Source organism: Peromyscus californicus, unplaced genomic scaffold (assembly GCF_007827085.1).
Source record: "Peromyscus californicus insignis strain IS unplaced genomic scaffold, ASM782708v3 Scaffold_16__1_contigs__length_79575227, whole genome shotgun sequence".
Taxonomy (NCBI): Eukaryota; Metazoa; Chordata; class Mammalia; order Rodentia; family Cricetidae; genus Peromyscus; species Peromyscus californicus.
This window is the reverse complement of record NW_026294458.1, coordinates 11,534,426-11,560,778: the sequence shown is the minus strand read 5'-3', so window position 1 is coordinate 11,560,778 and position 26,353 is coordinate 11,534,426. Positions and strand designations below refer to the sequence as shown.

Here is a 26,353-nt window from a genome sequence, read left to right as displayed (position 1 = left end):
AATTATATATAGTATCAAGGGATAAAGAGCCATCCTCAAAAGCAAACATTCATCACTAAATGTTCTTCCTATCAGGGCCTTAATTAGGGCTCTTAGACTTTCTGCTGACTCCCTGGCCCCTAATGTCTTATTATTTTGTTATAAAATAACAAAACAAAACTTGCTTGTCCATATTAACTGCACTTTACACTGTATATCCGGCCCCCCCCACACACACACACTCACACACACACACTCACACTCATGTCAGAGGAGTAGGAAACATCATCAACAGTAAAGCTGGAGAAGGGTGGGAGACAGGGAGAGAGGGAAGATGGCTAACAGCAACAGTAGGGCAGGATAACTGTGGTCTAAAGCAATTTATTGCCAATTCCTACTAGCGAGGATTTTGACCAAGAAAAGATACTGTTTGAGGGAACGAATGTGTCGATTCCTCTGACCTGATAATGTTGGCATAATGTATGCTTTTCTATTACAATGTTCCTTCTACACCTCTCAATCACAGGGCTTTGTTTTGCGGTAGTCCGACTATTCTGCAGTATTTAAGCTATTTACATTTAGGATACTTCCTCAGCTACTCTGGGTTAAACATTTGCTTGCTATTTGACCATTTGGTCTCTGTTCCTGTTGCTCCTCTCTACTGCTTTAGGGCAACTCAGGAATAGTCTCAGCACCTCTAACCCACAATTTTGAAATCTGAAATGCTCCAAAATCCAAAACTTTCTGAGTGCCAAAACCAAACAAGTACATTCCACACTTAACCTGCCATTGTTACAATATGGTGCTGGCATATTAAAAGGTTTATCACATTACCTTTAGGCTATGTGTGTAATGGCAATGAATTTCATGTTCTACTTGGGTCCAACCCTAAGCTATTTTATGTAAAAGCAAGTATTACAAAACCTAAACCACTTCAATTTTAAATACTTAGGTCCCAAGCATTTAGGGTAAAGGACACCCAAACTGTATCTCTTAGGGTTTTTCTATCCTATTTGATTATACTGACTGTACCTTGTTTTATTATTCTTTCTTGTGTTGTTGTTGTTGTTTTGTTTGTTTGTTTTTTGAGACAAGCTCTATGTAGTCTTGGCTGTCCTAGAACTTGCTCTGCAGACCAGGCTGGCCTCGAACTCACAAAGATCCACTGGCCTCTGCCTCCTGAGTGCTGAGTGGTGTGCCACCACCGCCCGGCTTCGTTTTATTATTCTTGTAGTGGCTATGTGAAAATAAACTATTTCATGCCAACACAAATTACCACCACTTCCATGGCAGCACTAGGACTTAGAATATTATTTCCATTTCCTTGACTCTTTTCTTTTGCAACGGCTACACACTTCAACGCTAAAAATACTTTAAGTCTAGAAGACACTGAAGAGCTTCTTGCTTCTCCTTAGCCACATATTTAACGTCTCTGCCACTCTTCTGCCTTTCCATGCTTTCTTTTTGTAAATCTATTACTGTGTGTATGATGTAGGTGTATAAGGTACACATGCATACATACCACAGTATGCATGTGGAGGTCAGAGGAACGTCAGGGAGTTGTTTCTCTTTGCACTGTGTACAGTCAGAGTCTTTCTCGTTTCTGCTGCTGGGCTGTATACTCCAGGCTAAGCTGGCCTGTTAAATTCGGGCACATCCCCTGCCTCACTGTACAAGTGCTGGGATTACAGATGCACGCCACCACACCTGGCCATTTTACACAGGTTCTAGGGATGGCACTCAGGACATTAAGGCTGCTTTGCAAGAACTTTTACTGCTGAACCATGTTGCTAGCTTCATTTCCTTGTTTTCATATGGGATCATTTTTCTTCCATCTAAGGAAATGCTTATAGTTTCGTACAGTGTGGGACCACTGATAACAAACATACTTAATTCCTGTCCATCTGAATACATTTTTACTCTACCCACACTTTTGATGGGCAATTCCTTGGGTACAGAATTCTATATTGATTTTCAACACTGTGAAGAGGCCATATAATATCTGATGACTTTATTATCTCTATTGAAAAGAAAATGAGCTGGTGATGTAGCTTAGTTGACAGAGGGTTTGCCTAGCACACAGAAGGCAGTGGGTTTGATCCCCAATACCATATAAACAGAGTGTGGCTGTGTGTGTTTGTCATCTCAGCACTAGGGAGGTAGACAGGAGGATCAGAAATTCCACATTATTTTCAACTACAAAGAGTTTAAGGCCAGGGTGGGATACATGAAAGTCTATCTAAAAACAAAAGTGGATGTTTACAGCCATAGGTTAATGCTGCTCTCAGCCCTGATCAGAGACACTCCTGTTGGTGGTGACAAGACTTAATGTGATGACTCATGGACTGGTCTAAGTGCTGAGAGTGAGTGACTACTGAGTTCTTACCCTGAACAGGACATCTATCTCTATTACCCCTCCAAAGCCCAGCACACTGTAAGAACCTGAAGATACAGGCATCAGTGCTATGTGTGGCCTTCCTGACACAATATGGCTGTTGTATCCATTTATTCATGGTATTGGTGGCTACTGCTTCAGACTTCCACAAAACTGGGCCCATTAGCATTCAGCTATGGATGGGGGAGAGCTTGTAAGGTCCTACCACGCTCTGAGGGCCTCTAGGCTCTTAACGGTTATGTGTGGGAGGAGTCCATTCCCCAGTGATGTAGTCACTGCTAAGTTGTCCTTGCACAAGTAACTAACCCTCCATTAGTGCTCATCTGCTTCCCCCTTCTCCATGCTATTTTCCTCTCAATGACTTCCAATTTGCTAATCTCTTTTATAGCCTCTACTCTTCCATTAAGCTTGTATGTTATATCACTTACTAGACTGTTCAATTCTAGAACTTCCATGTTCCTTATTCATAGGATGCAATTCTCTGGTAAAATTCATTTTTCATCTATTTTCTAAAATACATTAGTGACACCTTACGTTTTTTTAAAGTCTCCTTCTGAGATAACCCTACATCCTATTTTCCAGGATGCTTTTTCCTCCTATAATCTATAGGCTGCTATAATCTCTGATTGAGAAACATGGGCCAGGTATGGGGCACAGACCTGTCATCCCAAGGCAGGAGGACCACAAATCCAATGCTATTCTTGGATATAGAGCAAATCCGAGACCAAGCTGGGGAGATGCCCGCCGCGTAGTGGTTGAGAAGTGACCCTAGGCTCAGGTATTTGAACACTTGGTTCCTAGTTGATGGTGTTGTTTGGAGAACTTATGAAACCTTTAGGAGGTATGGCTTTGCTGGAGAAGTACATCACTGGGGTGGAGTTTGAGGGTTTATAGCAGTGGTTCTCAACCTTCCTAATGCTGCGACCCTTTACTATAGTTCCTCATGTTGTGGTGACCCCCAACCATAAAATTATCTCGTTGCTACTTTATAACTGTAATTTTGCTATTGCTATGGATAGTATTTTAAATATCTGATATGCAGGATATCTGACATGTGACACCCCCCCCCCCCACCATGGGGGTTGTAACCCACAGATTGAGAACCACTGGCCTAGGCACTTAAATATAAAAAATACAAAACAGAACAACCCACTGTCCTTACTCAGATGCTGAGCAACACATGAAAACGGCTATTGTAACATACTGTCTCTCAGTCTCTCTCTCACTCTCTCTCTCTCTCTCTTAAAAGACAGAGCCTTGCTATACCATGCAGTCTGGCCTCAAACTCTCAGCCTCTGGAGTGCTGGGATCCCAAGTGTGTGCCACCAAACCATGCTTTACACTTCATTTTTCTGTCAGCCAAGTTATACAGTAAGTATGCATGAAGTTATTTAGTATTAATAGGCTTAGGGGCCTAAACACACACATTGGTATAGGCCCCTAAGCTTATTAACACTAAATAACTTCAAAGCTGTGATTTTGCTACTGTTAGGAATCGTAATGTAAATATCTGATGTGCAGGCTATCTGGTGAGCCAACCCCAGGGGGGGTCCCAACCCACAGGTTGAGAACCTCTGGTTTACAGCCTCCAGCCACTTGCAGTTCACTTCCTGCTTCCTCACTGGCTGCCTGCTGCCACGCCTCCACTGCGATTATGGACTCTCCCTCTGGAACCATAAGCAAAAATAAACTGTCTTCCATAAAGTGCTTTTGGACATGGTGTTTCACCGCAGTGACAGAAAATAAGTAGGGCACCTCCCCTCAAAAACAAAACAAAAAGGCCACACAGCCCAGAGTGCCGAAACACCTACTGCGGCACCTACTGAAGAGGAGTCTTTCTTCTTCAAAGCACACGACAGAGAGCAGCAGGCCAGCTTAAATCTAGATTACATTACCACAAGTCCAAGACTATGGTTCTCAAAAAGCTTCATTCCTCCCTACTTCTATCCTCAATTTTTTATACTTTCAGACATCCAAAGTTTACCATGGTTCATAAATTATCACACAGCTGTATCAGTATTTACCTGATTTAGGGTTTTATTCGTGTGCACACGCATGCACGTGTGCGTATACAAACACACACTACTACAAACTACAGTCAGTTCTCGCCTTCAGCCGCAGGCCAGGTACCAGCAAGTCCTAGGGCACACGGAGCCCCTACTCGCCCTCACTGTTCTCATCCTCGTTCGCAGCGTCTCTCTCCGCTATGTCCTGCTCCCTGCCTCCCTCTTTTCCACTCCAGAGTCTCTGGTCAGTGGTAAGAAAGCCACTTTAGTCTGGCGGCGGTGGTTAATCCCAGCACTCAGGAGACAAAAGCAGGTGGATCTCTGGGAGTTTGAGGCCAGCCTGGGCTACAGAGTGAGTTCCAGGACAGTCAGGGATATACAGAGAAACCCTGGGGTTGGGGGGGAGACAGAGACAGACACAGACAGAGAGAGAGAGACCAAGATTTTTACAGTTTTTACCTTACTGTTCTCTTGCTTGTATACTAGTGGTTCCCAATTTTTAAACGTGTTTTCTGTGTGCATGTGTCTCTCTCTGCATGTGTACGAGCCTCTCAAGATCCCCCCGCCCCGTTTGTTTTATTTTCATTTGCCTGTTTGTTTAAAAGAGAAAGGAAAAAGGTCAGGCATGAGGGCGCACACCTTTAATCCCAGCACACGGGAGACAGAGACAGGCAGGTAGATCTCTGTCAGTTCGAGGCCAGCCTGGTCTACATAAAGGGAGCTGAATAGCTGGTGAGGGAAGGGAAGACTGGAGAAACGGAGGAGGGAAAACCGTGATCAAAGTACCCTATATGAAAAAAAAAATTTCAATAAAAAGAAACTTGTCTTAATGATTTACAACAGAGTATTTGGAAACAAAGAGCTCAACAGTATTAAAACAGTACACCTGAAACTTTATAGAACTGTTTCTAACAGGAGCAAGGCTTCATGATTTTTATTGACTTTCAGTTTAGTCAACACGAATGCAGGTCTTTAACTGAGATTACAATGTAATTTCACATATAATGTGGTAACTGCACTTTAGTTTATAAGCACAGCATGAATCTTTCTATACAATTATAAGTATAAAATAGTCACAGTCAAGACATTTTGATGACAGTTTTCAATTTGATTTGTTTTTTCCTAATTATTTATTCATACGTTGTTTTAGATGGAGTCTTACACTGTGGCTCTGGCTAAAATATGACATGCAGGCTATGCTGACGTCAAACTCCTGAATGCTGAGATTTCAGAAATGTGTGCGCCACCATGGCTGGCCAATTTAGATTCTTTGTAATGCTTCAGTTGGATTTCAAAAAAAAAAAAAGTCTAACTAGATTTCTAGAAAAATATATGCTATGAAAATACGTTTGTATCATATACCATATATAAAATAATAAAATGAGCTTTCATATGAACAGCACACATATGAACAGCACAGTGAAAGATGGGGGTGCTCTCTGGTTCCTGCTGGTGTCCACTTGCACACTGTCTCCTGCCCCTTTCACAGGGCCGGGTTTCTGGCCTGGCTCCAGCCTATTAACATGAAAGCCTACGCTGGTGCTTTTGCCAGGTCAAGGTCAAGACAAAGGCTAGCACAGGCCCGGCACTGGGCTGCTGACTGGCTGCCAGAGGTCCTGATACATTCTGCCAAGAGCTCAGGGCATCTCAGCACTAAGGCCATGACTGTGAGGTGGACTGCCCAAAGAAGAGGCAGGCCCATCTGTCAGCAGCCAGGGCAGAGGGACCAGGAGGTGAGTCCCAGCCTCTCTGGAGTAGAGCACTCTGCAGAAGCTGTTGTTAGCTGCAGAGCCCAGGCAGTGTTGGCAATAGTCTTCAGTGGCCACAAGTGAGCCACTGGAGAAGACGGCTACCATACTTCGAAGCTAGTATACTAGGCGGTAACCCTTCAAAGGTCTCAGCACACAGTCATGGGTGGTGGGGTGACTAAACCAGAGTTATTCACCTAAATTATTGATTTTTGAACTAAATAATAAACTTGGGTTCCAAACTTTTTCTTACATGTTCAAATTGTAATAAAAAGAAAAACAAAATCTAGTATCTGTCAGTTTTAGACTTACATTTCTACATATTTCAGAAAATATATTAATGCAAACTCATTATCCTATTTTTTATATCATAGTAAGAAATACAAAGTTAATGGTAAACAGTATTAATTGTTACATTATCCAGGAAAAGACTGAATGAAATCTTTTCCATCAATGTATTATCCAGAAAAAGACTGAATGAAATCTTTTCCATCAATCTATAGCAGAAAAGGCACTAATTATATAACTGATAATCTCAAAACTGGACAGTAAGAAAATAATCCAATTTTCTTTAATGAGTCAGAGAATCAAACATGTCATTCTCACACAAAGGATGTTCAACCTTTTAGGTCCTTAGGAAAAGGTAAATGAAGAGCATTGGCTGCTCTTAATGTAGAACCTGAGTTTAAGTCTCAGAACCGAACCCACACGGTGGCTCACAGCTCTCTGTAACTCTAATCTCAAGGAGTCCGATGCTCTGTTGTGGCCTCCATTAGAACCTAACCCACCCGGTGGCTCACAGCTCTCTGTAACTCTAATCTCAAGGAATCCAATGCTCTGCTCTGGCCTCCATTAGAACCAGGTGTGCATCACATGACCCACAGACATACCTGCAAGCAAAACACCCATAAACACACATAAAATCAAACAAAAGTTATTTTTAAATTAAAATTAAAATACCACACTAATACAAAGTGTAAACTTGCTAGAATGGCCAAGATACATATGACATCGCCAAGAATGCAGACCAAGTGGGACATGGTGGTACACACCTGTGATCTTAGCGCTCAGCAAGATCAGGAGCTTGTAGCCAGCTTGGGCTATATAGTGAGACCGTCTCTCAAAACCAAATAAGCAAAGCAGAACAAACTGAAAACTCATCAGGTACTATAAAAATGCAAAATGGCACAATCATTTTAAAATAGGTTACTGGTTTCTTATAAAACTGAATGTCCATTTGCTGTACAGACCAGTTATTCCACTACAAGATATTTTTCAAAAATCAAACACATGTTCACCAAAAAGATATATGCAAATTTTCTAAATATTTATTTTATTTGTTTAATTCACATGAATGTTTGCTTACATGTTTACCTATGTACTATGTGCCTACTTGGTACCCATGGAAGTCAGAAGAGGGTATCAGATCTCCTGAAACTGGAATTAGAGATGGTTTTAAGTCACCATATGGGTGCTGGGAATCGAACCCTGGTCCCTCTGCAAGAGCAACAAGTGCTCCTAACCATTGAGCCATCTCTCTAGCCCCTGTATGCAATTTTTACAGTTGGAAACAATTCTAAATATGCCTCAATAAATGCTTATATCCATAAAATGGAAAGCAACAAAAAGGAAGAAATTAGTGATTTATCAAAAACATGAAAGACTCTCAAATTTACTATGCTGAGAGAAATCAGATTTAGGGCTACACACCATACATTTTCATTTAAATAATATTCTGGAAGAGGCAAAATCATAGAGACAGAAAATGTACCACCATCAAGTATGACAGAAGAATTTGCCAGAACTTCTTCATCAATATACAGCGTGTTTATACAAAGGTGTACGAAGACAGACAACTGGCACTAAAAGTGGTAATACTGTTTGCTATGTAAATCTTGTTAAGTCTAAGCTCAACATACATTCTCCCCTAAAATTAAAATAGCTCTCTATTGGCTGGATGGTGGTGGTGCACACCTTTCATGCCAGTACTTGGGAGGCAGAGGCAGGCAGATCTCTGAGTTCAAGGCCAGCCTGGTCTACAGAGCAAGTTCCAGGACAGCCAGGGCTACACAATAGACCCTGTCTCAAAAATCCAATTAAATAAATAATAAATAAAAAAGCTATTTACAATAATAATAATAATAATAATAATAATAATAAAGCTACTTCTATCCATATCTATACAAACCACTGAAAGCCTCAGATGATTTGTAAAATACAACAAGTGTTTCCAAACTCTTCCTCCTCATTTCTGCTTATCCCACTCACTGCTCATTAGATGTCAACCACCCTTTGCCCTCCACAGAACCTGTGACCTGGTGACTCGACCTCCTTTCACCACTCTGATTTTGCAAACCTTTACTATCTTTACCTACTCTCAAGTGCCATCATTCAAAGGAAGGTTATTAGCTCATCTTCCACTAAAAAATTCCAACATGTGGATGAGTACATGCAGTGTTAGGAATTTATCTCAATGTCTGAATAATCCAATCTTTTCCATTACACAGGAATTAGGCAATCAATCAAAAGTGAGAAGGAGACAGGAACGCTGGTGTTTGATAGAAAGGAGAAAGTCTGCAAACATGTTTAAGAGAAAAAGCTGATAACCTTTCCTTTAAGAGGACTATGTACAGCCAGGCGAGGTGGCGCATGCCTTTAATCTCAGTACCTGGGAGGCAGAGGCAGGCAAATCGCTATTGATTTTGAGGCAGCCTAAGTAACAGTGAGTCCCATGACAGCTAGAGCTAGATAGTAAGATCCTGTCTCAAAAAATAAAATAAAATAAAATAAAAGTGTCAGTGTGTTAAAACAAACCACATTATAAATCTGCCTTTGAGAGGTCACACACTTGTCCCAGCTACCCAGCTCTGCTGTGTGCCATGTAGTGAAGAAGGAGACACAAGACAACAACTCAAGCAGGCCTAGCTCTGTTCACTACAGTAACAGATGGTGGAATGGTCCACTGAGTCAACTACAGCCCATTCCAGATGAGTGAACTAAGGAAACCATTCACAGTCGGTATTCAGAACCCGTTGTTAGATGATCCTCGCTCATGGGGCCACCAGGATGGCTGAGTGGGCAGAGACTTGCTGCCAGGTCTGACAAAGCTGAATTTCAAACTCATGATGGAAAGAACCAACTCATGGAACTTGCCTGTGACCTCCACACATGAGCTGTAGCAAACACATACCACTCTTGTCCTCTTACAAAATAAGTAAAATTGTAAAAACAAAATACCGGTAGAGTAAGTTGACTCTAATTTGGCATAGCCTTTTTATTCCAAGTCAAAGGACCAGAAACACACAATTATATTGAACTAAAATTCAAGTCCAGCCAAGTAAGTACTATGAACAAGAGAGGTGGTGGCGGGGGAGAGACCAAGAAGGCAGCTCTTGGTAGTAGAGTGCTTGCCTAGGACACACAAGGTCATGAGTTCAATCCCGAGGACCCTAGCCACACAAAAGAAAGCCTTATAAAGACAAGAACTGGCTGTTCGTCCAGAGGACACACCCGGGTTCAACTCACAGCACCCACACGTGGGCTTACAACCATCTATAACTCCAGTTCCAGGTAATCTGATGCCCTCTTTTGGCCTCCTCAGTCACCAGGTCTGCAAGTGGTGAAAAGATTTACATGCAGGCAAAACCACCAATATACATAAAAAAAAATAATTAAAAACCTTTTTAAAGGGCAATGGACATGGATATAAGCCAGGGAGTAGCTCTGACAAATGACAGGCCATTTGTGTTAGATTTTGAATAATGAACCCAGTTTCTGGTCAGTTGGGGCTGAAGCTCAGAAGAGAGCAGCATCACTGATGTAAAACCTGGGTCTCACTGTGACAGTAGATGCTGGTCAGCTGGAGTCAGCTGTGAGTAGTAAGAGAGCAGCATCACTGCAGCGAAGTCTTTGGGAAGTACTCCTTGGGGCTGAATAGAGAAGCTGTGGTCCAGATGGGACCGAAGCAGAGTATAACGTGCATTCTGGTTCTGGCGGCATGAGAGCCACAGTACCGAAGGGGTCATGGAGAAGCTGAGGCTTGGCACCATGAGGCACTGTCAGAAGAAACGCTAAGAGGTCCTCGGAGAAGGTGCAGCCTCAGCTGCTGCTGAGATCCCTGGATGCTGGAAATGCCAGAACCATGGGATAACCAACCGCAGCAGGGGCAGGGCGAGGTGCAGCTGGCCTGAGCCTACCCAACAAGCTATGTGTGCTGAAGATGGCAGAGCTGCGGAGGAGGGACTACTCAATCCATCTGGGGTCTAGAAGACCATGAGCAAGTCCCAAATGTCAGGCACTATTTACATTGCTGGATGTTGGTTTTGCTTTGATCTGAATTTAACTGTGTCCCAGTTCTTCCCTCCTGGAATAAGAAAATATATCACTTATTTTGGATTTTTTTTTGGTTTTTTTTTTTTTTTTTTCCGAGACAGGGTTTCTCTGTGTAGCTTTGCGCCTTTCCTGGGACTCGCTTGGTAGCCCAGGCTGGCCTCGAACTCACAGAGATCCACCTGGCTCTGCCTCCCGAGTGCTGGGATTAAAGGCATGCGCCACCAACGCCCGGCTATTTTGGATTTTTTAATTTTAAAAGATATCTTTGACTTTTAAATCATTGGAATTTTTAAGACAATGAGACTTTTTAAAAAGCACTTCATTGCCAGGTGGTGGTGGCACATACCTTTAACCCTGACACTTGGGAGGCAGAGCCAGGCGGATCTCTGGGAGTTTGAGGCCAGCCTGGGCTACAGAGCGAGATCCAGGACAGGCACCAAAAAACCACAGAGGAACCCTGTCTCAAACAAACAAACAAACAAACAAACAAACAAACAAACAAATGTACTTGATATTATGATATTAATATGAGACCTTGAGTACAAGAAAGGAAACGTTATAGTTTAAAGTGATGTTTGTAGTCAAAATCAACAAAGTAGACTGTCACAGTTAGAACTCTCAACATGACACACCTAAGACAAGGGAACCTCAGCTGAGGGATTGTCTCCATCAGACGGGCTTGTGGGCACATCTGCAGGCATCTTATTCACCCTAATTTATGCAGAAGGTCCAGGCCACTGTGCGGGGTTCACCGCTGGACAGCGAGGCACAACTTGTTGAAGGGAGATGAGTGAGGAAGCCAAGGGGAGCAAGCCAGCAGGCAATGATCTTCCTCCACAGTCTCTGTTTCAGTTCCTGCCTGGAGTTAATGCCTTGGCTTCCCATGATGAGGGACTGTAATCTGTACGCTGACAATGCCCTTTTCCTCACCCAAGCTGCTTTTGGTCAGTGTTTTATCACAGCAACAAAAAGTCAATGAGAAAAGAGGCAGAATCACTAATTGTAGGTCCTAGTGGAGAAAAGGCCTCTTAAAAGCCAAGTACTAACAGTGTGAGCAAATGTGATAGGACAGGTCCCAGGAGACAGACATCATGGACAGTGTAGTTTGGTAACCATCAGTGAAGGGGACCATGAGTGCAATCAAATAAATGACTGGGGCCTGGTGTAGTGGCGCATACCTTTAATATCCAACATTTGTGAGGCAGAAGCAGGTGGATCTCTTGAGTTCAAAAGCCAGCCTTGTCTACACAGTTTCAGGCCAGCTGGAGGTACACAATGAGATGCTGTCTCAATAAAATATATGTATGTATGTATGTATGTATGTATGTATGAATGAATGAATGAATGAATAAAAGGCACATCAACAAAGCAGAGGGCTAAAAACTAAGAGAGTAAGGGGAGACCTGAGACAGCACTTTTTTCCTATAAAGACTAGACAGTAAATAGATCAGATTTGGTGAGCCAAGGAGTAATCAAAAATACTGTATGCATACTGTCAAAGCTGAGGACCTGAATTCAATTCCTAGAATCCACATGGTGGAAGGAGAGAACCCACTCCCGGGGGCTGCCCTCTAAACCTCCATGGTATACACACACATGTACACACCTAAATAAGAGGTTAAAAAAACTCCCACCAAAACTTGTCACTCCAAAACATCAGTGCTATAGTAGGAAAAGTCAGGGACACAGTCAGTGACAGCTAAGTCACGAGAGCTAATCAATCTCATTGCTGATTTCCCCACTTAAAGTGTCCCACAAGGCAGTACCCACAGATAACACAATGAAAAGCCCAACTTTAAACGGCTTCTCCTGCCCAAGCTTTGTATTAGTCCAAACACTTTTCTCTGCTCCATGTAGATATTTCCCATGGTCAATTATAACAAAACTTGATAGACTCACTTCAGGTTGAACCAAAATGTTTCCACAACTTTTTGAAAATGGTCTTAAAAGAAAAAAGCTTTAATGAGATTTAACTCAATATGGCAATTGTTCGCTTAAAGTATGTGACTGTATTTAAAAATACTCTTGCCTATGTTCCAGAGAGGCTGAGCCTTCAGTCACCATAGCTCAGCACTGAGTCCTTGTAGAAAGACCACCAGCAACCCTGGCAGTGTAAGACGGTGTTGGTCTTTGCCTCCAGGTTCTGATCACAGCTCCCTAAGTCCTTATATCTTCCTGAGTGGTTGGAACTATTCAGTATCTTTTGTCCCAGGATCGGTCTTTGCCCCCAATTCCTGACAGAGTGCCTGAAATCCTTTCAATTTCCTCAGTGATGGGTGTGGGAAGTGTCTTCTGTTCTCGAAGCAGAGCTCTTAAATCCCTGGGAATTTCCTAGGCTAGAGAAGCCTCTTGTGTTTTATTGAGTTATCTCTTGGTAGCACCCTGGACAGCTTCAAGGTGAGGCTGTTCATCAAAAACATCAGGCCTTACCTTAATTAGCCTTCAATTTTCATCATACTTTCCCCAACCTCTCCTTAAAAGCCCCTACATGCATAACACTAGGGTGAACACACCAAGCAGAGTGTGCACTCCAACTCTGGACCCTTCCAGACTCACCCCGTATCTTTCTGTCCATCCATATCTTTACAGCAAAGTGGTAAATACAAGGAAAAGGCTTTTCTGAGTTCCATGAATTATAAAACTGAAGTAGGGGTCAGTTGACAACGGTCACAAGTACAGGCAACAGGACTTAAAACTACATCTGAAGAGAGGGTAGTTTTGTTCAGGCCCTTTTGTGGGATTGGATTCTAGCTCAAGGACTGTCAGAGTTGTATTCAATTATAGGGCACAAACCGAGTCCTAGGAGTCAGAAAACTGTTGTTGGAGTATGGGTGTGAGGAGCGCTGGCTAGGCACTGACCCTAGGACCCTGCTTCGGCTAGACAAACACTGCACCACCACTGAGCTGCACCTGCAGCCCACCCCACACACTGGTGTCTGAGGCATCACTAGGCGGAAACAGATGACAGAATGAGAGTTAAATGTTCTCCAAAAACTAAACACAAGGGCAAAACAAACTACATCTTCAAAAACTCAAATGACGACACTGAGGTACTTTTAGAGAATAACAGAAACTTGGCAGAGATACTATGTAAAGACTGTCAAAGAATCCAGAACAGTAGGACTAACCTCACAAGAACTTATATTTACTCAAGGATTCTACACTCTCTTCTTTACCATGATTATGTACAAATCAGACGATGCATTTTTTTTTTTCCTCCGAGACAGGGTTTCTCTGTGTAGCTTTGCGCCGTTCCTGGATCTCGCTCTGTAGACCAGGCTGGCCTTGAACTTACAAAGATCCGCCTGCCTCTGCCTCCCGAGTGCTGGGATTAAAGGCGTGCGCCACCACCGCCCGGCCAGACGATGCATTTTTGGGGGTCAAAAATTTCAAATGAAATACATGAATTTTAAGGCTAAGTGTTATGAAAAACTTCAATGACAAACAGGAAGTCTCTGTCATCCAATCTAAACATCTGCAAACCCACTTAGATCATGAATGCTGATGACCTACTTAACCCAGTCTTTGACACAGTAAAACATCACCTATGAGACAGGCAACTTCAAATACCGATGTCTTAGAGGTCTCCAAATGTCTGAGCTGAAGAGGGAGAAGCGCTCATCATATCGGACATCGTTGTTTCTAAAGCTGCTGTTGTTACAAGTTACTACAAAACAAGTGCTATTTATTAAATTTGAGAAATATGCACAGCTTTTTTTTCTGAAAATGAGGGCTTTCAATACTATCCAAACGTGGCAAAGATCTAAGCTCCCAGGAAAGTCACTTCCCTTTCCTGTTTTGCCGTAATAAACTATGGTTTCTGAGCCTTGTCTAATTTTCAAACTGAGGTAATACTACACCTCTGAGGTTCAGCAATGTTGTCTTATTGTTTTGAAAGAAATATTTCTGCATGTCTAGAGATAAATGCAGTTAATTCATTTCCAATTATCTGAATAAATTATAAGGAAAATCTTAAATATTATAATCTCATATTAGTTACAAATAACAAAATATCCCCAATAGTGCCATAATTTCACTGTTCTAAACACAGCAGTTCAGTGCTCCGTGCTTTATAACACCCACAGAAGAAATCCGATACTCATTAACTTGACATCAAGATTAGCTAATAGAATTCTAAAATCAATCTTTCTTATCCTCTCATCCTCTTCTACCTACTCCTCCTGCTTAGTCAGAATGATCATTTACACCCTCTCCATCCTTCCTGCCTCCGTCCACTCCATCCTGGATACAATCTGCTCCACAGACTTCATTTTAGGCAAGCACACCCAATTACCCATAGGCTACAGGCCAGATGCAGGCCTGCCAGTGTTCTTGAATGAACAAAATAAAAGCCTCTATTGTTAGAAGCAAAAGTTGCCAATTCAAATTTTCCTTTGAACTTGACGTACCCTTTCAATAGCAACTGGTTAACAGCATGAACTCAGAAGAGCTGGTTGATGTCATTAACCAGCTGCATATATTAGAGCAAATGTTTTAAAACTTAAGTTTCCTTATTTGTCAAACAGGAACACGCTTTGCTGCCGAGGACTGCTATGAGGATGGGATGAGATGATGTCCCCAATACAGTAACTGGGGGCTTCTGCGTTGTTCATTTTCCTGTCCTCATAAAACCAGGTATGCTAGCACATGTTTCCAAGACCAGGACTCTGCAGGTGGAGGCAGGAGGATCAGAATTTCAAAGTCATCCTTGGCTATACAGCGAATGAGGGCAGTCTAGGCTCCACGAGACACTTGTTTGGGATGGGGTTCGGTGGTGTGCACGTATAGTACAGGCAGGTGGGCAGCCGAGCCTGCCAGGCGCACTATCAGAAGAGTGAGCACAGCCCAGGCTAAGTGACAGGCTCCTGAGCCACTCCCTCTGCTGGTGTGCCCTACCTGTCTCTCTTAAGCACTGGTGGCTTTGCCTGCTGCTATTCTGTTTGTTCTTGTTACAGGGTCTCACACAGCCCAGCTACTTCACATGGCTGTTAATGTGTCATAGTCAAGAAGAGGATCAACGTGTTTTGCAATGCTTCTTAATATTTTTGTTTGTTCTGTTTATAAAACAGGAACTTCAGACTGGCCTTGAATTCACTGTAGAGTTAAGGATGGCGTTGAATTCCTGGTTCTGACCCCACCTCCCAAGTGTTGGGATCAGAGGTGTGTCAACACATCTACTTACTATATTCATAAAGAAAATACATGTGCATAAAGAAAAATATTGGGAGAGTGGATCACATATACCACAGAATATGTGTGGGTCAGAGGACAACCTGTGGGAATCGGTTTTCTCTTCCCACTATGTAGGTTCCAGGGACAAAACGTCGTGAGGCTTGGCAGTAAGGGCCTTAGCCCGCTCAAGCCACCTCACCAGCCCTGAAATAAATTTTTAGGAGATAAGAAACCTACTCAATAAAGATAATTACCAATAATTTGGCTTTTTTTTTTTCAAAATTTTGTAATTTGGAAGGGGGCATTTATAACAACTTCCCTATAAATAGGCATGGCTTCATGCAATTTTTGCTGAAATAAATTGTTGCCACTATAAAAAGCAGCTATAGTTTGCTAAAACTGAGTATCAGAAGAGGTATTCTGTGGCTTACTAAAGAAATTCAGAAAACTATTAAAAACTGTTACTTAAGAGTCCTACTCCTCAGTCCTTCTGTGCCCACAGTGAACAACAGACTGGCACTGTCTTAGAGAAGACCACACACAGCCAGTCATACACTTTTCTGTCTTATCTATGTATTCTTTGAGAAAGGCAAAGGAAAAGCAGCTGCTCAGAAGTAAACCCACCAGGGACAGGGACAGTGGTAGTGTCGTGGAAGCATATATCCAAGCAGGAGTTCTGGAATCACTGTCTTCACCCTCAGCCTCAGACACTCACCAAGCAGGAGTTCTGGAATCACTGTCTTCACCCTCAGCCTCAGACACTCACCTCCTTGCTCATACTCCCAAAACATAGACAAAGTAAAGGACCTGTACTGTTCCTCCAGAGAAATGTGCCTCTCAGAAGTGCTGGAAATGGGAGTCCCAAGCGGACTCGTATCATGAGTTCTCAGGGCTATAGTCCAGAAGGACCAAAATTTCTGGGATTAGCTTCTAGATGACAAAGTATTTTCCCCTAAGATAGTGCTGAACAGACAAGCCCACTATTAGGAATAGGCTTAAGTGATAATCAGTCCAGGGCAGGTTAAAATGTTTGAAATAGAAAAGCCAAAGCTAGCTATATTCTTGGCTTTTAAGAGTCTCAGAAAATACTGTATTGTTTGTAAAATCAGCCAAGCCAGTAATGAGTTTTATTCATGTTGCAAAGGAACAGAGAATGGGGTGGGTGGTGAGGGAACAGGAGGAAACCATATCATGAGGTCTACCAGGATGCAAAAGCCTGTAGGGAAGATGGGAGTCTTTAAACCTGACGGCTCGGAACCAGGCTGGGTGGCGCACGCCTTAAGTCCCAGCACTTTGGAGGCCGAGGCAGGAGGATCTGAGCTCAAGTCCAGCCTGGTCTACAAAGGACAAAGTGAGTTCCAGGACAGCCAGGGCTACACAGAGAAACCCTATCTCCAGAAACAAATAAAAACTGACAGCTCATTTCACTGCAATCTCACATCACCTGCCTGACCTTGGGTAACTCATTTCTTGTTCAAGAATTGAAAAGTAGATAAGTATATGTCGTAGTTTTGTAAACTTGACACAAACCTAAACATAACTGGTAAGAGGGACTCTCACTTGAGGAACTGCCTTCATTAGACTGGCCTGTGGGCGCGTCTGTAGGCATTTCCTCCGTTGCTGACTGAGACTGAAGGATCTAGCCCACTGTGAGCAGTGTGCCATCCTTGGGCAGGTAGGTGTGAGCTGTATAAGAAAGGGAGCTGAACAAGGCAGAGGAAGCAAGCCAGTAAACATCATTCCTTTGTGGTGTCTGCATCGGTTCCTGACTCTGGGTTCCTGCCTTAGTTACTGGCCTACCCTCCCTCAATGATGGCCTATAATCTGTCACGTTAAATAAATCTCTTCCTCCCCAAGTTGCTTTTGGTCATGGTGTTTATCACAGCCACAGGAAGCAAAGCAGAACATCAGAGCAGAGACTATTCTTCATATGTGTTCCAAAATAGGTAATCTGATTTCAAGATAAAAATATTTTCCTGTCTTTTCTTTCTTTTTTCCAGAGCTGAGGACCGAACCCAGGGCCTTGTGCTTGCTAGGCAAGCACTCTACCACTGAGCTAAATCCCCAACACCTTTCCTGTCTTTAAAAACAATCTACAAGGCCGGGCGGCGGTGGCGCACGCCTTTAATCCCAGCGCTCAGGAGGCAGAGCCAGGCAGACCTCTGTGAGTTCAAGGCCAGCCTGGTCTACAGAGTGAGATCCAGGACAGGCACCAAAACTACACAGAGAAACCCTGTCTCAGAAAAACAAAAAAGAAAAGAAATCTACGAAAGGAATGGAAAACTAACTAAAGGGGGCTGGAGAGATGGCTCAGCAGTTAAGAGCACCAACTGCTCTTCCAGAGGTCCTGAGTTCAATTCCCAGCAACCACATGGTGGCTCACAACCATCTGTAATGAGATCTGGTGCCCTCTTCTGGCCTGCAGGCATACATGCAGACAGAATACTGTATACATAATAAATAAATAAATCTTTAAAAAAAAAAAAAAACTAACTAAAGAAGGAAAGTTGATTCGCTTTCATTAGTTCTGATATGAAATGTGATGGGGCACAAGGGAAGGACAAAGGGACAAAGGAGAGCCTTTCTTCAGGAGAAACTGGTGGAGCTGGAGAGATGGCTCAGCTCAGTGCAGTGTGAGTCTGATGTCCTGAGTTCAGACAACCCAAACCCACATAAAAAACCAGATGCAGCAGTGTACACCTGGAATCCTGCGAGATGGGAGGTAGAAACCACAGCCTGGGATACAAAGCACAATGGCAGAAGATCAAGAGAGATCCGCCTAAAAACAAGACGAAAGGCAAGAAAGCAACGTCTAGGTATGTACCATAACACACATGTATACATGTAAGCACACACACAGGAGACAGGGGAGAGGGGGGATGGGTTGGGAGGGGGAGACAGACAGACAGACAGACAGACTTTTCTCTGAGAAGGAATCCTAATGACTCAGCCTTGCTGTGATTCCTCTGGAGTCTTTATGTTCTTTTAAGCTGTTTTTTTAAAGATGACGACTCTGCCCTTTGCTTTCCATTCCTTTTAGATGGTACTAACACACAGAGAAGCTAAATCCTAACTGGTTGGGTGACAGGAAGAAAACGTAAAAAAGCCACAAGCTGTGTTTCTCTTTCCTGTCTCATTTTGCTTAGTGACTGCATCTTGGTCTCTCTTGACAGCCTGAGCTGGAGTCCGGGCAACATCATTCACTAGACTGTAGAAAGAAAGCTAAGGAAGCCCTCGGTTTCTCTCCACTTCCCAACACATTCTGACCGACAAAAGGGACAGGAACACCTCCTGCCTTTCAAAACTCCTGCGAGGACTAAATGACAGTACCTGGTATTCAGTACTTTCTCAATCAACTCATCATCCTCCTCCTCCAACCACAAATGCGCCCACAGCCTGGTACAGGTGTCTTCTTCAATCAGTAAGCGGGACTTCGTTTTACCAGCCAATGTAACGCACTTCGGAATGACTGGAGCAGAGAGTCTCAATGAGGGATTGTTTAGATCAGGCTGGTCTGTGAGCCTGTCTGTGGGGATTTTCCTAATTACACCGACCGCTGCGATAAGAGCCAGCCTGAAAGTGAGGAGCACCATTCCTCGGTTTGCTCCTAGGGGAGAGAGTGCTGACCAGCGTGAATGCATTCACTCTCTGCTGCCTTGTCTCACCTGTGACAGGCTGCAGCCTGCAACTGTGACCTAGAATAAACGCTTTTCCCTACATTGTTCTCTCAGGAATGAGACTAGGACAGAGCTGCTACAAGACTGTGATCAGGGCGTTAGGATTCACAGAGTGAGCATGACAGACTGACCTAGGGATGAGCAATAGGTCTCATTTTTCAGATCCTGTTCACCCACCCATTCACACACACAGATTTTAACTTAGCCTCAGCAGCTTTTGAGGCTTTCCCTGAGTAGTTACTCTCAAGAAACCTATAGCACTTAATCACATCATGCTTATTTATATGTCTCTTATCTCCCAAACAAAAGAAAACAGAAGACCCTTCCATACAGTCTGTGTACTCTTAGGACCTGAAAAACACTGGAGGCTCCATCACCAGTTGAATGAATAAATCATCAAAATCTAATAAACACATGAAAATGTCTAACTATTTTCATCTTTTATCGGATGGTTTTTATAATTACATTGAAATTTCAACTTAACTTTTAGTCACATAAAATCCGCACATTTTTTTCTTCCACTGTATATGTGAAAGTGATAAATGTTCATTTAGTGATATACAAAATGGTATGTGAAAGAGCAGAACATTGAACCAGGCATGGTGGCTCATGCTGATAATACCAGCACTCAGGAGGCTGAGGCATAAGGACAGACTTGAGTTCCAGGCCATCTCAGATACAGAGCAAGACCCTGTCTCAAAAGGAAAGCAACTGCAGACAGACATGCTGCACAGCTGGCACTGGGTCACAGACCAGCCACCTTCAGGTCTCTTTCTGATGGCAACAAAGAGGCAGGAAGTGACTGACAACAAAGGCTGTTTCTACTGGACAGAGTGCCCAAGGATCCCATTTCCCCAATGCTGCACCTACTCTGAAACTACATCGAAATAACATCAGGGCAGGTCCTCATCTGAGTAGTAATACAGAGAACTAGAGAGAATTTAATATTTTCACCGTTAGTGCCTTTTCATCACCGTTCTCAATTCCACTGAAATACAAAACCCAAAAAAACTCTACAGATGTACCAACTTTGCTGTGCACGCTCTCTCTTTCACACACAGTCTCTCTCTCTCTGTCTCTCTGTGTGTGTGTGTGTGTGTGTGTGTATGTGTGCGTGTGTGTGTGTGTGTGTGTGTGTGTGTGTTCCCCAAACACTGTAAATCATAAATCAATTTCAAAGAACCATCTTTTACAATGCTTAGGGATATCAAAGGAGAAAAGTCAAGAGTCTACTAAATCAAGTCACTTATAAAACTTGGTTTTACTTCCATTAAAAAAATAAAAAATACACTTGCTTTAACATGGGACTTAAAATGTTATCATATATACTAAAAGGTGATCTTCTGAAACACTGGTCTGTAAATCATTAACATTGATGAAATAGTCACCAGCAGTGAGTTGTCTCTCTTGCTACAGTAAGCCACAGAAAGGAGAGACATGGAGGGTGCTACTGCTCTAGTGTTTAGGCCACAAGCTAATCAGTGAGTGATCATTTTACTTAGCTCAAGAAACAGCTATTTCATGGAAAGTTTCCTCCTCACACGTAATTGAGGTTATTGTGGAACTATTTCAAAGTAATTCACTGGGACAGGACACTGAGGAAGAGACAAGGACAGCCGAGATTGATGGCTTTAAGCCAGTAGGGACGACTAGAGTGGGCAAGATCGTGCGCCTTATTAGACACCTGCCCTCCCTCCGCCTGCCTGCCGAGCCGTTCCGCTGCCCAGGAGCTTAGGGAGGACGCAGCACTCACCGGTATGGATCTTCTCGTGTCTCTGGAGCAGGTACTTCTGAATGAAACGCATGTCACATTGACTACATTGAAACGGTTTTTCGCCTTAAAATAATTTGACATCCATACATTAGTTAATGAATAAAACAACATTTAAGTCACTATTTCTGAAGCTATATAGTCTTAGAAGCCCCAATTTTGGAAAATTCTAAAACTCCTTATGATTTTAAAAAACATTTTCATTAACAGTTCTACTTTCCCTCAACAATTTCCTCCAGGATTTACAATCTCACGTTTTCACAATCACACACAGAAAAAATTTAATTGACATCCTTCTAAGGAAAAGAGAAAGACACACAATAAAGCACTCTCCAGGCCACCCAGCGTGTCCTGTATCTCCTCTTCCTTATCTGAAGGCATGCCCACCCTGTTCTGTGGCTGACCATCTCTCCTTGCCCTTTTACCTATTTTCTTGCGAGTTCAGAACTGCATAACACCCTGAAGGAAACCCCTCCTTGGAAACCCTCCCTCCCTCTCTGCTGGAGTGCTCTTCATCCAGAATGCTGGGGTCTGCTCCACTGGGAAGCCTGGCTTCATGCTGCAGGGCTCCTGAACACCTTCCTCTCCCTGCCATGGCACCTTCAGGGGCTGCCTCCAGCCTCCAATGCCTCCATCACTGTGGCTAGACCCTTACAGAGATGACCTCCTGGGTGTTGCTCCAGACTCCCCCGCCAGCTCCAGCCTCTGAGGGCTGGCACTTCCTCAGCCTCCTCGCATCCTCTCTCCTTTGGCTTCACCATATTTTCCTAGTTCATCAACTCTCCCTCCTTACTCCCTCTCCTTTACCCCCAGCCCCAAGTCATCTAATATTTCTAGCTTGCTTTTCCAAAGGTGTGAAATCACTCTTTAGTTCTATTTTCAACAATTTCACGATTTTTAACTTCTACTTTTGTTAGCTATCATTTCTAATACCTGATTTCCAAACATTGCCTGTGCTGTCATACACCTAGCACAGAAAGATGAATGGGACAGGTTCTTAATACATTCTTAAGCAGTTTCGCTAGTTAAAAAGAGTGCTTTAAGCCAAGTAAGTACCCAATTAAGATTATTAAATGTATATATCCATGCTAACTGTCTTCTCATTTAAAGTCTTTCTTGGTTTCCTCCTGACAGTCTGGCTACAAACTCTGATTGACAATGTCAAGTTAGCTCCGGTCTTCAGACTAGATGACATTTATACGAAGATGAAAATAACAATGATAATAATCTTAATGGCCACAAGCCCGTTTTTATTCAATACCTGTATGAATGAAGACATGTCTCTGTAAGTGATAGTTGGTTCTAAAGGCAGCATTGCAGTGCTCACAAACGTGAGATTTGGGGGTTTTCAAACCAAGTGATCCATCCTCATTTATTGTAAGGATCTAGTTTAAAAAAAGGCAAAAACAAAAGAAAGTTTTTAAAATGTAAATAAATACTATGTTTTAAAAGGACAATAGAAGCAATGGTCAGTGGAGCCTGTAAACTGTTCAGAAATAATCCGGAAAGACTATTAGAATAGTGGTACCTCTAATGCAGGAGAGTGTGGCTTACTTAGAGCAGGTAAAACAAGACTAACACCCGGGGGCAACCCGCCACCTCCTCGTCATGCTGATGGTCCCAGATGGGGCAGCTAGAGTGAGCAGTTTGATTTCCCACTTCCAATTCTCATGTGTGCAAGGAGAAAAAGTCAGGCATCAATCAATCACTGAGAACAGCTAAAGCTCGGAAAACCAATACAACTTCATTTTAGGTGATTGTAAACAGAGAAATTCTATCTACTTGAAAGGAATAAACACCAGGATTTGTTCAATACAAAAAGGTTCAGAACCCACTGTATAATTTTTTTGATACAAAAGGACAGTATCTAGAGAGATAATGGTGTCTAGCCATATATATCTATCTAGATATATAGTGTCCGAGTGTATATGAATGTTTATTTGTAGATGTTTAATAACTACTTCAAAAGTATTTACACCTTGACTGTGAGGGATAATGAACCGAGCAGATAAAATAATGGATAACTGTACAAACTTAAAACATTTTTGAGTTGGGTTAGAGTTTACCTGTTATTATTTTCTTATTTTTTTAAAAAAGAGAAAATTAGTTTCCCAGTACGGTGTCTTGTTTAGCATCCCTAAGGTACTGTAGAATCAGACTGTTGAACATGTCCTAAAACACTTGTCAGATAATTCAGAGTGGGAAGACAGGAGAAAAGAAACCAACTTGACTATCCTGGGCATCTTGCAATTAAGAATACTCTGAGTCTGGTCTGGATAGTTACCAGAAAGCTGACCTTCCACCTCCTGAATTCTACCTTATCAACAACTTACTCAGCACATAGCGTTGTCCCGCCTCCCGTTAGCCACACAGCAGAGTGAGAAGGAAAAATGATTCCTTTTACCATTACCGAGGCGAGAAAAAGGGTGGTACGTATGATGTGAAGAAGCATAGAAAAGTAGGAGGATGGCAGGTGCAGTGGAGATCAGGAGTCTGAAGCAGAGGACTGAGAGTCCAAGGTCAGCCTGGGCTACACAGCAAGAACTCAAGGACGAAAAGAGGAGAAAGCAGGATGAGATCAGGAGGCGTGAGCCAGAGGCAGGAAACAACTTTGGAGGTGAAAGCCTATAGAAAGTTAACTGAGATTGGTAGTGCACTAACCCAGCACTCAGGAGGCTGAGGCAAGTGGATCTCTTCTCTGTGAGGCCAGGGCCAGCCCAATCTCCAGAGAGAGTCCCAGGACATTCAGGGCTACATAGAGAGACCCTGTCTCCACACTTCACCTCTCACACACAAAACAAAAAAAGGGAGAGAGAAAGAAAGAAAGTAAACTGAGAGACTGCCTAACACAGGAAGAGATCTGGACAACATCTTAAGAAATACGAAGGACCGTGGAAACTGACTGGGGCCTACACACAGCTACGATCCCTTCCTCAACCTAGAAAAGAGAAGTAGTAAAGGGTAAACGGCTTTCATCTTTAGAGTATCTTTTTACTTTAAACTCAGGGAGACAGTTCAGCCTATAACTGCATGCAAATCAATGATAATTAGTATGCAAATTATACAGGGTATTTGGGTTCTGGGCAAATTGCCAACATGGTCAACAATGCTTCAAGACTATGCGCCCAACACATAGAAGGGACACATTTGGCAGGAGAATGGAAGTGGGTGTCACAGCTTCCTGAACAGACAGTGAGAATAAAAGTTGATTTCTGGCTAGTCAAGTTTAAATTTTTTCAGTTCCTCCAAGTCACATAATAACAATGTAAGTTAACACTGTATAAAAAGGAAATACACAAACCCTCTTAAAATAGGATTCAAAATATGCAAAAGAAAATGATGCTAAGTATTATATATACCAAATAGGACAATAATACCAGACTTTCTTCTTTTCACATAGGTTGATAAAAATAAGATCTGAGTGCCAAAAGCCATGGCATTCAATGGCTTCTGCAGCCCAGCAACTGGAAGGAAATGTCTCATTAGGCACAACTCTGGTCTACGTTGCCTACGGTGAAGCGGATGTAATCCCTGACTATAAAAAGCCCTTTATGGGCAGTTACGAGTTCTAGTTCATTATTTTCAGCACTGGACATCATCATGTTATCTTCATTCAGGTCTTCATTCAAGGTAGAACTATAGAAATGAAACAGACACCACCACTATTTTATGAGCAAACACACTAAAACCAATCTAGCTTATTTGTAAGTTCAAGTAGAAATATCAAATTTTCAAACATGCTAAATTTAATTTTCATCTCCTTTGTTAGGCAGTGGAACTCAAATTTTTGTTTACAGGGACAGAGTAAAATCTACCTTGCTACAAAAAGCATCTATTGGTTTTTCAATTCATAAATGGAATGTCAATGTATCCAAATGAACTTGCCTCTTTCATTCCCTGCTATAACCCCACTGTCTAACCCTGGAGTCTGGGGTACCGTGGATTCTGCACCTATCACTGACAGATAGCTGCCTGCTACCCATATCAAATAGCCCTCACAACTCAACACTTCATTCTTTAAACAAACAAACGAAAAGCTTTGCTAAAAATGTACTTGTCCATCTTTGGCTTTCAGATCATCCACTGACTAGGTACCACAGAGAGGTGAGCACTCCAAGGCCAAGTGCAGGCATGCGAGGAGCGGAAGATGAATTCTGCCAATCTATCTTTCTCGGCATACACTTGACTTATTCTTTTTATTTTATTTATGTATTTTATGTATGAGTACTGTATCTGCATGTATGCCTGCATGCCAGAAGCGAGCACCAGACCCCATTATAGATGGTTGTGAGCAGCCATTTGGGTGACGGGAATTGAACCCGGGTCCTCTGGAAGAGCAGCCAGGCCTCTTAACCACTGTGCCATCTCTTCAGTCCCAACTTGACTTATTCCTGTTTATACCCTTTGAGGATCTTTTAAAATTGTGATCCAATAGTTTGAGACATTTACCCTAAAGATTAGCTGTCTTACTTGCTATTAGTACCAAAAACTATTTTTGCTTTGCGCCCCGCCCCCCATACTCAACATTTGGTCACCATTACAGCAGAAGGGGCTGGTGGCTAATGTTTAACTCCTAGGACATAGGAGAAAGCATTTTGTAGTTTGGCTGGGGATTCATTGTTGGCTGGAATGTCCCGAGGCCCCCAAGGCTGGAATCACTCACAGCAGCAGCCCTAGGTGCTTTAGCTCCCTGTCACTGCTACTTCAGCCCAGACAGTGGATTATAAAGACCAAGCAGTCAAGCTCTCCACTTACCAAGAGGACACATTAGCAGTAATCTAAATAGCCATTGTTCAATAGTGTTACATTAAGATTTTACAGAGAAAAAAACAAAAACAAAAACAAAACCACCTGTTTGGTATCTAACGGAATTCCCTAGTTATTCTGTGTCCCTACTCCCGTGGTTTATTATGTATTTTTATTTTGAGACAACTTTGTTTCTAGCTAGCACCACATATACTTATTTATATATGTATTACACATGCACGCACGCACGCAGAGAGCAGGAGGGAGGGCCTTAGGAGTGAGGAAGGCTCTCTTAGCAGTAGTATCAAGGAAAGGCCTAGACTCTGCTTCTTTAATGGAGAGACTCCACTCCAGGATCAATCACACTCCTCCATGAGAAAGGGTTCTTGTCAAAAGACACACATGGCTTTTCGAATTGTATGTACACACTACTAAAATTATCCGTTCATATTTTAATCTAATGACTAAGAACTTTAGGACCCCTTCCAACATTAACTGACATCAATGTTTAAGCCATTCAAACTCAG

At 42.6% G+C, this 26,353-nt stretch overlaps 1 protein-coding gene across 5 annotated transcripts in view; it reads right to left on the bottom strand.

Annotated features, from left to right (window-relative positions):
- The window catches only part of Znf148 (zinc finger protein 148), a 128,596-nt gene that overhangs the window by 13,552 nt on the left and 88,691 nt on the right, over window positions 1-26,353 (bottom strand). For all 5 annotated transcript variants that reach the window (XM_052740378.1, XM_052740379.1, XM_052740383.1 and 2 more), the window contains 2 exons: window positions 22,342-22,465; window positions 21,063-21,146 (listed from right to left, as the gene is read on the bottom strand). In XM_052740378.1, coding sequence (XP_052596338.1) covers window positions 21,063-21,146; window positions 22,342-22,465 — 208 coding nt within the window. The remainder of the gene's footprint in view (window positions 1-21,062; window positions 21,147-22,341; window positions 22,466-26,353) is intronic.